Source organism: Talpa occidentalis, unplaced genomic scaffold (assembly GCF_014898055.3).
Source record: "Talpa occidentalis isolate TD23 unplaced genomic scaffold, MPIMG_talOcc4v2.1 talOcc4.4, whole genome shotgun sequence".
NCBI classification, from domain to species: Eukaryota; Metazoa; Chordata; class Mammalia; order Eulipotyphla; family Talpidae; genus Talpa; species Talpa occidentalis.
In genome coordinates, this window is record NW_023604295.1 from 22,697,652 (window position 1) to 22,714,901 (window position 17,250).

A 17,250-nucleotide genomic window follows, 5' to 3' on the forward strand; every position below is an offset into this window, starting at 1 on the left:
GTAAAGAAATTCACAATTTATTTCTTATTCTTGACAGGCATTGGACTTACAAGACAGGAAAACTGGCATCCTAATCAGCTGGGTGACCCTCAGTCGATTTATATTTCCTCTCTGATCCTCAGTTTTCTCATCTGTAAGACTTGATTGCACTAATTTATGAAAGTTCCTTCCAGCCCCAATATTTTGCTAGGAATTCCTTACATTCTTAATAATTTTTAAAAACATCTGAGTTCTCAAATTTTAGTGTGTATCAACATCATCTGGAAATTTGTTAAAAGGGCAGATTCTACACGAAGAAATTCTGGGCCCTTCCCCTCAGAAATTCTGATTAAATAGGTAGAGTCAAGAGAAACTTTTTCATACATTATGAAAAATTGCGGGAAGGCTAAGGGATACATTCAGGTGATGTGAGACTAAACCTTGACTCTTTTTTTTTTTTTAAAGATTTATTTTATTAATACAAGAACCAGGGTATATGCCAGATGTGCAGGAGGGTGAGAGGAGTCACCAGAGACAGAGCGGGAAACAGAACAGGCAGACTGGCAAAATACACTGCTGAGGGGAGCAGCGGGTGAGACTGGAGAGGTCTGCTGCACCATGTGGGTTGCTCCGCCGCCAGCGGGGATTGAACTGGCACTGCAGAGGCTACAGACAGCTTCACAGCACTGCGTTCAACCACCTGCGCCACTAGGGAGGCCCCAACATTGACTCTCTTGAGAACATGGAACATTTCTTATTGTGCTTTATGTATTGAATAACTAGGCGAGTACCTGGCTAAGAGTATGTACCTAGTGGATTATCAGAGATTACCTGATTCACTATGAGAAGGAAGAGATTTCTAAGAGAGGGAAGGTCCCTCAGTGTAAAGGTCAGGACTGGACCACAGGGCAGGTTTTCTGATCCCATGCAGACCGGGTAAAGGAGGAGTCAGAGTCCTCAGTAGTTTTGCAGGTTTTTTATTTGGGGTTCACCAGGCATATGGCAGGCAGGCATGCTGGCTGGGGGGCTGGGAGGCTGGCAGGCCTCCCAGCCCCCAGCAAATCTTTACTCTATCTGGGCTCTCTGGCGTTCTGCTGCTTCTCGGCTTCTCTTTCGGCTTCTGCTTCTACTGCTGCTACTGGTGCTGCTCGCGTCCCCCCGTGATGCCGCCCTTAAAAGCACAGTCTTAGCTCAGCTGAATCCCATCTACCTAGGCCCACACCCTATTCCAGGTGCCCGCCATCAGGCATGCATTCAGGACAAGGATCCATCATCTATCCTGATGGCGGAAGGGCAGAAAAGCCTGACATTTTCTCTACCCTACACTCAGTAATCTCAAGTTGATGTGGAAGTGCTTTGTAAAGTTAGCAAATTAATATGTGTGTATATATATATATATATACCCTTGTCATATATACCCTTTCTTCAACATAGCTCCTCTTCAATTCTCAATGTGAAAGAAAAAAATAGATTTCTGCACTTCTGTGCCTTTTTACTAAGTGGAATAATAACAGGATGCTCTTTTTATTCTGAAGAAGGACTACTCTTTACATTAAAGCACTAGAAAATCAAGCTGTCACTTCAACCCACGGCAGCTGTCTCTTGCACCACCTCTGCCAAATGTCACCCTTCCTCTCTGGGGTTTGATTCTGCTACTGGATCTGGGGGAGTATGCCTCTCTGCACAGCTTGTAACATCAGCCGATGTACCTTCGAGTCTCTGATTCTCATTTCACTTCATGTATATTAATACAGAGATTAGTTTCACTTTTTTCTTGAATAGCTAATCACTTGGCAGCCTACATCCAACAGTGGCATTACAGGTCAAATCGGCTGAAAAGGACAGCAACTTCAAGCTGGAAAATATAATGCTTAGTGAAAACTACACCCAGGATAAGACCTCAGAATTGTCACCCAGACAAGAAAGATTTATTTTCAATTACAAATCTGAGCTTAATGTGAGGGCACCCTGGGGAGATTCAGATCACTGCTTCCTCTAAATTGACCTTCTACATGTTTCAATATTTCCTTCGCTATCGAACAGCATTCCATGACCCTCTGAACTAAAGATCTACATTAGCTACTGTAGGAATTGCTGGGCTAGGAAAACTTTTGAAAAATTCCTCTAACTGAAGGCCAAATTATGTTAATTATTTTCTCTTTGGTGAGTGATCACTGGTTAACACAGCAATAGATTTGGGGCTTTGAACAATGCTTCCAATAGCTTGGAAAGGCCAGTATCACCATGTGGCTTAGGTTTGAGTAGAGCCCAAAAACAAAAACAAAAAAATTATTCCAGTTGTCAATATTAGGTAGATTTATTGTTACCATCTAATTAAGAACTATCATCTGTCCCTTTGGCATTAATAAACAAGATTCTGTGAGATTAGCTGCTGGTGTTGAGAAGTAGGCTGCTAGAATCAGCGGTTTGCCTCAGGATATTTCAGGTCCCGGTTCTAGTACCTTTATGTAAACTTAACAGCTGCTCCAAATGTATACCATATGGCCTGAATCTAGGTTCACAAGCTTGTCTTTAATGAAATACTAATTGAAACTTCATAGGAAAAGTTGGCTTTTTAAAAGAACTCTTTGTCATTTAAAAATTGTGGGTGAAAAATTTGGATTCTCTCTCAAGCTTTATCAGAGATCTGGTTAATTTAGAGTATTGCAGATTTCATAACTTCTAACCTGAGACTTTTTCTTTCTGCATATGATTCTAGATCATTTATTATAGAATACTTACACTAGTCTCGGATTTTACCTTCTGATCTAATTATTATCACTATTATCATGGATAATTGTGAAAGATGAAAAAAGCATTTTCACTAGATTTATCTTGTGGACATTTAGTTCTTATTAATAATTGTGTTTACATAAAGTTGAATGGTGCCACATTGTTTTGTCATTAAATAACAAAAGATAGTCCAACAACCGTGTGTGTAGGTTATGCATAAAAATAAATCACTAATTAGTTCTTATACATTTCAACCACTTTTTCTGGACTCAAAATTACTTTGAAATAGTCACCCCATACGTATTTACTGTATACCTATTGTGTGTGGCACTGTGTCTTATCTAGAAATAGGGTCAAATATATAATTATAACTCCATGCTGGTACATACTTACACAAAAATGTCCAGAGTAGGCTTTGCATTTGGAGGGAGGTGGGCCATATCTGAAGTCTCTCAACAACAACATTTACACTGAAATTTGAAGACTAACAGAGTAGATCATTTAAACAAGCTAAAGAACAATGGCACTCTCCACAGAAGAATCTGTCAGTGAGAGTGATGTGACTTCCTCTCACTGCAATGACTTAAAGTATTTTTATGACTTTTGTTATATAAAGATAATATTTAAGATTATTATAGTACTTTTATATTTTTGTGAATAGAAAATTCTCATTCAAAAATCACAGGTGTATGTTAAATGTATTGAACATAGTGTGTATTACTATTCTGTCATTCCGAGGGCATTCTGACAATCAAATGAAAGGCCAAGTTCATTTAGCTACCTCTTCCAACAGGCAAAAGAGCATGATGATAAAAGTCCTAGTAGGAAGTTCAGCCATTTGTTATTGAATACTTGACTACTTCATGGCATATTTTTTCAATGATAAATAGCTTAAGTTTCAGAACACAAAGATGTTCTGGTTATTCAGGGAGAGAGACCACTATACCAGTGACTACAGGGCAACAACAACTCAGTTTGAATTTAAACCCAGAGATTGGGTGCTAAATCATTTTGTATACATTTTTCCTACATTTTACAATTTCCAAACTGTATTTAAGTGTTCAAGGAAGGAACTACTAAACATAGAGCTTCCATATGATCCAGCAATTCCACTCCTAGGTATTTACCCAAAGGACACAGAAACATCAACTCCAAAGAGCACCTGCACCCCTATGTTTATAGCAGCACTATTTACAATAGCTAAGCTTTGGAAACAACCCAAATGCCCAAAAATAGATGACTGGATCAAGAAGATGTGGCATATATACACCATGGAATATTACTCAGCAATTAAAAAAGATAAACACATGCAGTTTGCAGCAACATGGATGGAGCTAGAAGGGATCATGCTCAGCGAAATAAGTCAGAAAGAAAAATACTTGATAGTCTCACTCAGCAGGAATTTAGAAAACCTAAATAAGAGACCAGGAAAAAGACTAATCAATACAAAGTAAAAATCAAAATCAACAAGCAACTATAAACCAGAGACACACTACAGGGGGAAGGGGCAGGGAAAGGAAGGACTAGAGTCAAAATAAGGGGGAGGGTGCAATTGTATGGGGAATATAACCAAAATGAAAATGCATACATTGTGCAAAGATGAAAAAAGATGCAAGAATTATATAAAATAAAATATTTAAATAAAAAAATAGTGTTGAAGGAAGGAGTTTTTCCCAACCCTCCTCAATGCCTTTGTTTTATTTATTTTTATTTATTTATACATATAAGAACTGGGGTGTAGGCCAGAGTTGCAGGGTGTGATAGGACACAGTGGGGAACATAACAGGTAGATTTACTGAAATACACTGCTGAGGGGGGCAGTAAGTGAGGCAGGAGTGGTCTGCTGTGCCATGTGGGTAGCTCCCTGGCCTGGGATCAAACTCATGTCACAGTGCCTGGCAATAGATTGATAGCACTGAGACTTTAACCTCTACACCACCAAAAAGGATACCGCCTTTCTTTTATTCTAATGGCATCATCAGGTAACTCAAATTACCATACTCTTTTCATACTTCACAAACTCTAAATCACTAAATATAATTTAGCTTTGGTAGTTATAGACTTGTTGTTGCTGGTTGGTTTTGTTTGTTGTGTATGTGTCTTTGTGTTTGTGTTAGTAAGTTATAGGTATTTCTGTCTCAAAGATGAAAGGGACCTGGGCCGGTGCAAATGACAGAAGGGCCTGCTTGGAGAGGGTCTCATTGGCCATGTGTTAGTAAGTTATAGGTATTTCTGTCTCAAAGATGAAAAGGACCTGGGCCGGTCCAAATGACAGAAGGGCCTGCTTGGAGAGGGTCTCATTGGCCAAGGATGGGGCAATTTTAGCACCCAAATAATAATATTAAAAGAATGATGACCCCCAGAATAAATTGTATTCCAATTGTATTAGGCTCCCTATTATAGATTTCATAATGATATGAAATGAATGAATGAATGAAGATACACTGAGGACTAGAGAAAATTTATTCTCATATCTAATTTCACCTAGTAATATGTGATGAATTTAATATTTGTTTCGGATAAGAATCATGCAATACCCAGACATTATCTCCCATACTTTCCCTTTTTATTGGCTTCTTTCTCAAGGCTCGCTAGTATAAGAGTAAAGAACACATCTCTTTCCTATGTGTAGCTGACTGCTACTGACTGTTTTATAATGGTCAGATTACTCATATTTGTTATTAGCAAAATTTTTACATTATCTGTTTTTTCTAGCAATAATGTTATATCTTATAATATATGATTCTTTTAAAAGATGCATATGACTGTATTTTATTCAAGCTTACAATTAAAGTACAAATAAAAAATTAGAATGTTAGCATTTCTTATGTTTAACAAACTTCTTCTAAATAAAATTATTTGTTAAAATTCAAAAAAAAAGAATTACTCATATATCACTTCTCCCTTTTCTTTCTGCATTTCTTCTACGGGCTAAACATATGTGCTACTAATATTTGTTAGCAATTTTGCTAACTATTGTAAATTAATGAGTGATCAGCAAATCAAGACACAGTGTCTTCTATTTAATAATAATAGAATCTTAGCTCACAAAACTTTTCATTTCAATACAACTCAATTGAATGAGATAAATTTTAAGGAACTACATACAGTAAATACAAACACTTTTTACCTTTAATAGGATTTCTTAAATATGTTTATGTATTAACAAATATCCATAGTTCCTGATTAAAACTTAGATGACAACATAGGTATATTCAATTTCTTGCAAACTACATTCTGTAAAATAGTTTTTGAAAACCCTCTATGGTGGACTTTATTGTCTATTGGTCATTGATTGATTGATTGATTGATATTTAAAATTCTGTAATTTTATAAACCTGCTCTTTTTTTAATTATTTTGAAATTTAGATTTCTCTTCAAAAAAGGATTTTTTTTTTAATGAAGCAGGTCATAATGAGGAAAAATATCAAATATTATAAAGTCAAAACACTTTTACCCAACATTTATTCAGTTTCTTGTGCACCAAAAACATTATCTCTTGAAATAATAATATCACTGCAGATTAGGTAATTTTACTGTGTTTATTAAGAAACCAAAATTCAGAGGGCTAACTTGCTCATGCAGTCACTTGTTTATACATTAAAGTTGTCCTATTCAGTCTGGTGCTGTTTTTACAACACTGTTGAGAAAATCTCCAATGTCTCTCAAGCTTTATGTTCTTGAGACAATAATCTGGCCTGATATTCTGGACTAGCCTACTGCTCCATGAGTCTTCCTCTTTCAAGTAGTCCCTATATAATACTGCAAGATTTTCCTCCCTTTAAATCTACTGTCAACCATCCCATGTCTATGAAAATTTTCCACGGATTGACTACTCGTTTGAATCCCACTTCACTACTACCATTAAAAAAAAAAGACATATAGCTCTGTTTCATTTGAAAAGTTTACTAAGTTTACTAAATTTGACAATTTCACTAAGTATAATTGTCGGTCTCTGTGTGAGACCATTGCAATATATCAGTCACGATATATCAATGTCTGCTTTCATTCAGAAAACAAGTATAGAATGATCTTCCAAAGGCCAGTACAATTGAGTATCCAGTTTGGAGAAAATAAAGAGAAATGAATATATAGGCAAATTATAAATTACAAACAGCACACATGGACATGTGTTACTATGGGAGTAAATGAGAATGACCAAAGTATGCATTAGATATTTCAGAAATTTACAAAAATTTTATAGCCCTTATTATTTCTGAAGCTATGTAGTATAGTTCTGAACTGTATAGTTCCTGAAGATTTTCTTACTTTCTTTTTTTTACTACTTTGTGAGAACAGTTATCTAGAAAGCACAGGAATTTTGTCAGTTTTGATACCAGTTTGTTGTCCAGATTTTCTTAGACAAGAAGTACTCAATAATCTAATTCAGGGAATGTTGGATAAGCTTTTCTTGACATGGAGACCTAGTAGTGTGAACATTAACAGTTTTAGGTTTGGATGGATTATAGAGAAAATGGCGTGGGAGTTGGGGTTTAGGGAGGATACTTTCTCCCCAGTGTCTTGAGCCATTCTTGAAGTGAGAATGGTGCGCATATTTTCAGAGCTAAATACATCAGGGCTTTTTTTTTTTTTTTTAATCCTTTACTCTCTATATTCAGAAGGATTTGGTTAAAATAATTTATTCCTATTTGAGGAAAGTATCATAAAATGTTAAAATTTAATATAAATTTAATATAGAATCAATCTCACCTGTTTACCTTAAAGACAGTGAAAATATTGGGAAGTTGGGGACTAAAACACAGAGAAACATCCATAGGTTTTTTTCTTCCCAGGCATCTACTGGCAGTCACCTTCTTCTCACCACTATATGTCCTATGTCCAACTGCCAGAAATCAGAAGCCTTTACCAGTCACTCAGATTGCTTTTGCCATGATGGGCCATTAAGAAGCAAACTATCTATTATTTAAAAAAAAAATAAAAATAAAGTAATGTTAAAAAAAAAAAGAAGCAAACTATCTCTCAAGCAACAAACAAATAAATGGTGCAAACAAATGCACCAAGATATGCAGTTTTTAAATACCACTAAGTTATATAACATTAAGGTCAGTACCATTTCAGAGAGTTTTCCAGAGTATATATACAAAAGAGAATTATTTTTACTTTATCTTTCGTTGCTTTCTAAGACTAAATGGCATTGTGTATGTGTTCTTTTTTTTTAATTTCTTTTTTTTTGTTTTTATAGAGGCATGTTTATTTATTTGTTTGTTTGTTTTTTTATACATGCACTGGGTAGATTCAGAAGCGCGGGAGGGTGAGAGAATTCACCAGAGCCAGAGCGGGGAGCAGAGCAGGCAGAAGGACCGAAGTACACTGCTGAGGGAGCAGCGGGCGTCAGGAGAGGTCCGCGCGCCATGCAGGACCCTCCTCTGGTGGCCGGGGAGCAGCCGGGGATCGAACCGGCGCCACAGAGGCCGCGGGCAGCTTCGCAACCCAGCGCCCAACCGCTGCGCCACCGGGGAGGCCCTGTGTATGTGTTCCTTTTCCCTACAAAGACTCCCAAGTGTCTGATTTGAAGAGTTTTTAAATATCATTTTGAATCAAAGAGAAATGAATGGAAATAATACAATCACATTTGATTATGAGGATTTTATTTTGGAATAGCAGTTTTCCCCATTAGAACAGAATATTGTTCAGAAAAGATATTTTAATTATTTATGAGCTATTTAACAGAAAACAAGAACTAGTAATTCCATATAAAAACAATGATATATTTTTATAATGGAATTGTATTCCATGTTGTATACAGATCACACCCTTTGTAACTTATCTGTGAATTGGGCACTTAAATTTGTTTCCATAACTTAGCTATAGTAAATAGTACTGCAATGAACATGGGAGTGCATTATCCTACAAATCACTGTTTTTGCACTATTTGGATAACTACCAAGACTGCTAGGAGAGATAGGTAGGGGTGGGAGAAAATGAGGGAGGGAGCCCAGTGGTCTATGGTGAAGAATTACGGGTGCTTTGGTGGTGGGTGTGGTATGGTAACACATAGAGGTATAAACATGTTCCCCCTAAATAATATACAGTGTTGTAAACCAATGATACTTTAAGGAAAAAAAAAGGAAAATTGGGCATGATTTTCAATAGAATGAATTTGGGGGGTGTGTGAAGAATGCTATTAAATAAATTCTTTGAATAAATAGTGGAATCGCAATTGCAGATATATGAGCCGGTGAAATAATTGTTGACATAATCAGGAATTTTCAAAGTTAGTCTTAAGTTTAAAAAGTAGTAATGTTTTGAGGTTTTACATTTCTGGTGCAAGTACATTAAATAGCTGAATAATTAATTTTTTTTCCTGGGAATGCTGTTTCCCTCCCCCAAAAGGAAATAACTTATTTTCATAGTTATTGCTGTATTTTAGACAGACAATAAACTTTTTTTATTGTAAGTTTGACTAACTACAAGACTTTCAGAATTCTAAGAAAAGGAGAACCTAGAAAGTCAATGACATGAGTGGAAATCAGGATACAGAGATAAAATGTCGAAGAACTAACTCGGCTTGATAAGTAAGGAGATAAGAGTTAGCACATGGAATTTTCAGTTGTATTTTTAACTGGAAGGGTTTAAGGTATTAATCTCAAAGTTTTAAATCTTTTCATGTTTAAAATGCAAAAATCCTTAATGAGAAATTTTTCTGAGTCATATTCACAAGTCCCTAGAAGAATGCCTCAATATTATTCAAGGTCTCCTGTCTTCAAAGAGTGGCTCCTTAATATTCAATATGGTCTCTGTTTTAAAGTGCATATCAATTTGACTCAATGAACTGACCACAATAATCTGTATCTCGGCAAAAGCACTGATAAACACAGAATATTCCTTTCCCACTTTTTTAAGCCAAATACTATGGACTTACATATATGTGTATACAGACACATATGTGTGTGTATACACATATCTGCCATCTGTATGTATATACATACACATATTTGTGTATATGTGTATTTATGTATATATAACTTAATGTTTCTAGAAATTAAATACTAAAAACATAGAGATTGAAATTTTCTCTAACTCTAAAAAAGAAAGCGCATCTTTCTTTTTTTTCTTTTTAAGATTTATTTATTTATGCATACAAGAACTGGGGTACAGGCCAGAGGTGTGGGGTGTGAAAGGATCCACTAGAGACAGAGTGGGGAACAGAACAGGCAGATCCACCGAAGTACACTGCTGAGGGGAGCAGCAAGCGAGGCAGGAGAGGTCTGCTGCACCATGTGGGTTGCTCCCTGGCCTGCTGGGGGATCAAACTCGTGCTGCAGAGGTTGCGAACAGCTTCATAGGCTGTGTCTTAACGCCTTGCACTACTAGGGAGGCCCAGCACATCTTTCTTAAATAAATATTTGATTCATGTGGGAAATAATTTTTTACTAAGGAATTTGGTTGATATCCACTTTGATGAACACTGGCTTCAAATGTACTTAAATTTAATGCCTCTTTGATTCATGTCAACTCAAAAGGATATTCTAAGGTGTCTTTTTCTGTTTTTCAGGTTTCTTGAGCACAGGGGATCAGGCTGCAAAAGGAAACTATGGACTCCTTGATCTCATACAGGCTTTAAGATGGACTAGTGAAAACATTGGATTCTTCGGTGGTGACCCCTTACGAATCACTGTTTTTGGATCTGGTGCTGGGGGTTCATGTGTCAATCTGCTGACTTTATCCCATTATTCTGAAGGTAACCGTTGGAGCAATTCAACCAAAGGTATTATGCAGGTTGCAAATTTTGACAATTTTGGTGTCTGCATGCCACCACCATCGGTAGTATGTGATGCTCTGTATATATTTCTCTGTTCAAACTGAGTGTGAGGTTAAACTACTTAAGAGTGTTTCTTCAGCTTTTCTATGCATGTTTAAAATTTTGTCACACTCTTTTCTCTGTCTCTTTGGATCCTGGCAAAGATGCCCTTTCAAGCACACTTCACAATAGTTATCATTACCATTTTTCTCTTTCCTCCAAAGGATGATTTTTAGGAAAATCAAAGAAGTTCAGTTGTGTCATCTCTGTTTATTCAGTAATCAAAATCAAAGACAAGTGTTTTTTAAAGCAGGGATTGTATATGATCTATTTTCAAGACAATAGACATTTAAGACACTTTACTAGTAAGATGATAGGAAGCAGTTGTAAAATAGTTTGTCTGAAAATGTGATTTTCACTTGTAGTCTGAGTTGAGAATGGATGTTTGATTATTTTGCATGCATGATCCAAAATTGTCAATGCATCAAGGTCACTACTAGAGTTTTTGATTAAAAAGCAAAATATGTTCAAATTTGTGCTTTTTCTATTTTCAACTCCCAAAGTGCTGTTTTTTTTATCCTTGAATCTTGGCAAAGCTGCATGGAACACAGAGGCTTCTTAAACCCAGGAAATATTATTCTTGTCTCCATTTTCTGACCTTGACAAACTTTCTCCAAATTGCCTGTCCAAGGTTTACCTTTTTTTTTTTTTGATGGTCTCCCATTTTCCTATTATTTAGTCATCCATTCTACTTGTATAATTAACTTGAAATAGCCACAAAAACATAAGTGTTTTGTTAGAGAAGTGTACGAAAACACCACTTTCTCTCTCTTACACACATTAATAGAAAATATGCATTAACATAACACATCTTATATTACCAGTCTATTAAATTGTCATTTATAAATCTAAGACAGTATATACTGTTGGGTATATTTCATGATGTGTCTTATTCTGTAAGAGTGAGCTTTATTATATGAACACCAGAATAGAATGTTTATTTTTTGTATCAAAGATGTATGTGTGTAGAATCTCAAAAGAACAGTCATCAAATGAGTTACATATTTGGAAAATCATATATTATTATAGAATTAATTAATAGACATACTTTACAGAGCTTTTCATTTATATTAGTAGGTTCTGACTAGAGATGACAAAATGACATATATAAGAACATTGCCAAATTGCATAGAACTTCTGATCTTTTTTGAAATAAATTTTTTGTTTTGTTTTTTAATTGAACAGATTGGATTGTTCTAGCCTTAGGTTATACTAAGGCCAATATTTGTCTTGGTTACCTTTAGATGATCTGTTCAAATTTCTTAGGGTTATTGGAAGACAATTGTTATTCTTCCCATTTTTTTCTGAAATTTTTGTAAATGTAAAGCAAAAAAGGATACCAAAATCAGCATCAGCCAGTTAAAACTAGTATTCGAAAAAGTCAAAAGTAAAGAAAAAAAATAAAAATTAAAAATACAGTTCTGAAAACTGAACAAAAATTGAAAAAACTAGAGAAAATGAAAAATACTGGCATTGAATAGATGAATCAATTAGTTCATCAGCTAGCATAGCTGTTCATCTAGTGTGACCTGGTAAACAGTGGCAAGAGGTTATGCAAACTGTTGAATATATAACATTCATTATACTCCTCAAGGAAATCTTGTCCATGCCTAAACCAGAGAAATGGATTTATGTTTGATCTAGTGCTAATAAGCCTAACTCCACTGATAAAGCTGTCTGATTTGATTAGGAAATGCTCTTGAATTCATCAGGCTAATTCTGCCAACCTGCAAACAGACTTGTAGCTACCATAACTCAAATACAGCTTGCACATGATAAAATATATAGTTTCCCCAATACCCAGCTGGTATATATTGGGCTATATTTAAGTTGATGTGCATTTTTCTCCCACATCTTTTCTAGTACATTTAGTTAATATCATTGAGCCTCTGCAAAGTGAAAGAACGTTCTAGAAATTAGCATGGTTATTTTAGTTGTAAAGTTTTTAATGAGAGAAATATCTTTCTGAGCAAATGTTGACAAACACATAGACTACATAATTTTTAAAAAATTATCAGTATTTATGCACTTTGCTCCAGTGTGCTTTGCTCTAGCAAATTAAAATATGTTCATAAGATGTCAGCAAGCAAAATAAATTTAAATTCACATTGTTTGACTTTGTGAATATTTTTAGAATTATCTAGGAACATATCACAGACATTTGCAACACATATATGTGTCTGGAGAAAAATCTAAAACTTTGCTTCTAATTTAGATGCTGTTTTAGCACTTTGTGAAAACACTTAACTCAATAGCACATATGATTAATTGAGGATGTGTTTAAATAACTGAACTGTAAAGCAGAATTTGAAAATTGGGAAAATAATTTTAAAAAGGAAAATAAATTATATTTTAAAACAGGAATTTTATTTAAATATAGATAAAGTATATTTGTAAATTTGAATGGCATGCAGCACTTGCCAAACTTTATAGGAGACCATGATTTGTAATTCTTAAATGCAATTAAGTGAAAAGCAGTAAACTAAGTTCATCTTTTATAATAAAATATGACAGTGCACATTCAATGGTGGAAAAGTTAAATCATCCCAACCTCCCAACTAAATCCTTCTGCTGATGGTTTTTTCTTTAACCTAGTGAAAACACTTCCAATGTTATGTCTTCTTCTGAAAGATGAATAATCAGCATACTATGTCTGACATGAAGAGCTGGAAAGAGTATGTGTAAAGTGATATTTTGTTTTGTGTGTCTTTAGGGCCATTCCCAGGGTATTAGCAAATCTCCAATCCCAGAATTTGTGTGGTCTCTCAACAATTCTTTTTTAAAAGAATTCTAAAATATATTTTAAAACAAATATATAAAGCCATTTTGAAGGAAGATAGATGTAGTCAAGTTAGAGGAAACATCTCCCAAAGACAATACAGCCTATGAAGAGTTAAACAGGAGAGAGTTGACCCCCTATGCTTAGTTTTGATAATATCATGGGTACATGCTGAGTGAAGAAAATATGTGGGACTTTTTCCACTGATATTTAGGCATTCTCTTCCTCTCCTTGCTAATAACTTCTTTGAGACACTGCACAATTTAGACCTCTTGATCTCTGAAGTAGTTGTTACTCAAGGCATAGGACTTAAGTTTACCACTCCGATTCATTGTACCCTGGGGATGACTATATGTACTTTCTCTTGAACAAAAATGTCAATATCTCTGTTTCTTGATTTGTACCTGGGTTTTTATATACATGTCTAAAATAGTAGATGTTACTGTTTACTCACAAATTTGTTCAACATTCATCTGAAACTCTTTGTTGTTTTCCTATAGGACTTTTTCAACGAGCAATAGCTCAGAGTGGAACAGCTCTTTCCAGCTGGGCTGTTAGTTTCCAACCTGCAAAATATGCTAGAATGTTGGCCACAAAAGTTGGTTGCAATGTTTCAGATACAGTAGAGTTAGTGGAATGTCTACAGAAGAAGCCTTACAAAGAACTTGTTGACCAAGATATTCAACCAGCACGATACCACATAGCCTTTGGACCTGTGATTGATGGCGATGTCATACCTGATGACCCTCAGATATTGATGGAACAAGGAGAGTTTCTCAACTATGATATAATGTTAGGTGTTAACCAAGGGGAAGGGTTAAAGTTTGTTGAAAATATAGTAGATAGCGATGATGGCATTTCAGCTAGTGATTTTGACTTTGCTGTTTCCAATTTTGTTGATAATCTATATGGGTATCCTGAAGGCAAGGATGTTTTGAGAGAAACCATTAAATTCATGTATACTGACTGGGCTGACCGTCATAACCCTGAAACCAGAAGGAAGACATTACTGGCTTTGTTTACAGACCATCAGTGGGTGGCACCAGCTGTAGCTACTGCCGATCTTCACTCAAACTTTGGTTCACCTACATATTTCTATGCCTTTTACCATCATTGCCAAACAGATCAGGTTCCAGCTTGGGCTGATGCAGCTCATGGAGATGAGGTTCCTTATGTACTAGGAATCCCTATGATTGGACCGACAGAGTTATTTCCTTGCAATTTCTCCAAAAATGATGTCATGCTGAGTGCAGTAGTAATGACATATTGGACAAATTTTGCAAAAACTGGGTATGTATCTAAGGAATCAAATTTTCTACAAGTTGATTAAAAAATATTCTTTTAGGTATATCAAAAAATAAATATTTTTAGTCCAAATGATTTCACCAGTAGATTAACAGCAGCAATTACAGCAAGTTCCTTTATTCAGGATTCTATATTGTGATGTTTTGAAATCATCACATTAGTTCCTATTTTTTAGATGTTTGTTAAGAAAGGCTTGTATCTCAATTGCATTACCCCATAATTAGATGTTGTTTTTTAATTACACAGAACTTACTGTTATTGTTAGTCAGTAGTGACAAACATTTTACAGTCCTTTCCAGCTTACATACTGTTATGCCTTTTGATTCTCCAAGCTAACCAGTCAGGTGAGCAGATCAGGTGCTGTTAATCCCATTTTACAGAGAAGGGACATGAGTCTATGAGAGCTTCATATAGATATTCCTATATCTAGTATGTTGCCTCACAAAGACCCAAATCTTCATCTGCCAGTTCTAAATTGCAAGTCATTTCCCTCTTCCTTAAGGACTCTGTTAGTCTTTCTATGAGGCAACATATATATGTACAAATTTTTGAAATTTTGAGTAAACAGCAACCCATCTCTGAGTAGGCAGAGAAACCAAGAACATGAGGTTTACTCTCATTACATCATTATCCATCTAGCAATCATCCTGTGATGGGATGTATATTTCTAAATTGACCCAAATTGTTGTTGAAACACAGTTTAAAAACTGTGTTATCTCTTCAATTAAATATTAAATTAGTAATATGTGGATTAAGGAAAAAGTAAGTTTGTTCAAGTAATTTGCTTTCTCTTTCCTAGTGACCCAAATCAACCAGTTCCACAAGACACAAAATTCATCCATACCAAACCCAACCGCTTTGAAGAAGTAGCATGGACCAGATATTCCCAGAAAGACCAACTTTATCTCCATATTGGATTAAAACCAAGAGTTAAGGAACATTACAGAGCCAATAAGGTGAACCTCTGGTTGGAGCTGGTACCTCATCTACATAATCTCAATGACATTTCTCAGTATACCTCGACAACAACTAAAGTGCCATCAACTGATATCACTTTCAGACCTACGAGAAAAAATTCTGTACCTGTCACATCAGCCTTTCCCACTGCCAAGCAGGATGATCCCAAGCAACAGCCAAGTCCATTTTCAGTGGATCAAAGGGACTACTCAACAGAGCTGAGTGTCACGATTGCGGTTGGCGCTTCATTGCTATTCCTGAACATCTTGGCCTTTGCAGCCCTGTACTACAAAAAGGATAAGAGGAGACATGATGTTCACCGGAGATGCAGCCCTCAGCGTACGACAACCAATGATCTTACCCATGCCCAAGAAGAGGAGCTCATGTCCCTTCAAATGAAGCACACTGATTTGGATCATGAATGTGAGTCCATCCATCCACATGAGGTGGTTCTTCGGACCGCCTGCCCCCCAGATTACACACTAGCTATGAGGAGGTCACCCGATGATGTTCCCTTAATGACACCCAACACCATTACAATGATTCCCAACACTATACCAGGGATTCAACCCTTACACACATTCAATACATTTACAGGAGGACAGAACAATACTCTGCCCCATCCCCATCCCCACCCCCATTCACATTCAACAACCAGGGTATAGCCAGATAAGAGAAACAAACTCTATTTTTTTTTGATGGATTGCAGTAAAAGATTACTGAAGATTCCTTGGCTTTCAACCTACAAGACTCTTACTATTTAAATAAGGAGGAATATTATGTGAATATACATATCAAGAACTTTGGGGGTTTTGAAAAAAATGAATTGTACATATATACACAAATCAACTTTAAAACAAATTCCAATTGCTTGAAGCAATTGTTCTGAATGATACTTTTTCATTCACATTCAAGAATTAATTTTTTGAAGATTTATGTTACGTAATGGAATTAGGCATGTGGAACACCAAACAGGAAAGAACTATGTCTGAAATATAAAACATCAAAATCAAAAAACAACCATGAATATGCACAAGGGACACACCAATGGAATGTCAGATAATTTCCACCAGTTTTTATTTGGAGCTGTTTTATTGTGTAGACCATATTTACATATCTGGATAAATACACAAAGCACCAATGCTGTTAATGGCCTTAGCAGAGGCTTATGCTGAAATTTGCCAGTAAAACAGAGAAGTTTAAAGACTGGCAGGTACAACATTATCACATAAGTGCTGTCAGTATAAAGTTGTGGGGATAAAGGAAACTGGATATTTTTAGCACGATGTGCATGATAATTTATATGCTTGGTGGCTGTGCTGCTGATTAAGCCGTAATTAAAATTCTTCTCATCCCATTGGATTTTTTAATAGAAGCTTCCTCCATCAATTGGCAGAACCAAAAGAAGATTTTAAGGGGCAAAAGTAATTATAATAAAGTAATTCACAGTAGTTTTGATAATAGAGGGAATTAGTTATTAAAGGTATTTGAAGAAACTTTAGGTATAGTGATGAATACTCACTGATATGAATCCCAGAAAAAAAAATTCCTGTGTTTTTAATGTTCTTTTCATTCCCATCTAAATAATTGATACAAATGTAATCCTAATTGGACATGTGTTAAAGGATCTATAATTTGCTGTGGTTTTTGTTACTCTGTATTTTGTTCCTTTGGG

At 35.6% G+C, this 17,250-nt stretch overlaps 1 protein-coding gene across 3 annotated transcripts in view; it reads left to right on the forward strand.

Moving 5' to 3' along the window:
* Nucleotides 1-16,576, forward strand: part of NLGN1 (neuroligin 1) — an 882,121-nt gene extending 865,545 nt beyond the window's left edge. For all 3 annotated transcript variants that reach the window (XM_054700369.1, XM_054700368.1, XM_054700371.1), the window contains 3 exons: nt 10,229-10,441; nt 13,814-14,603; nt 15,418-16,576. In XM_054700369.1, coding sequence (XP_054556344.1) covers nt 10,229-10,441; nt 13,814-14,603; nt 15,418-16,240 — 1,826 coding nt within the window. In that variant the 3' untranslated portion in view covers nt 16,241-16,576. The remainder of the gene's footprint in view (nt 1-10,228; nt 10,442-13,813; nt 14,604-15,417) is intronic.
* Nucleotides 16,577-17,250: the final 674 nt, after the last annotated feature.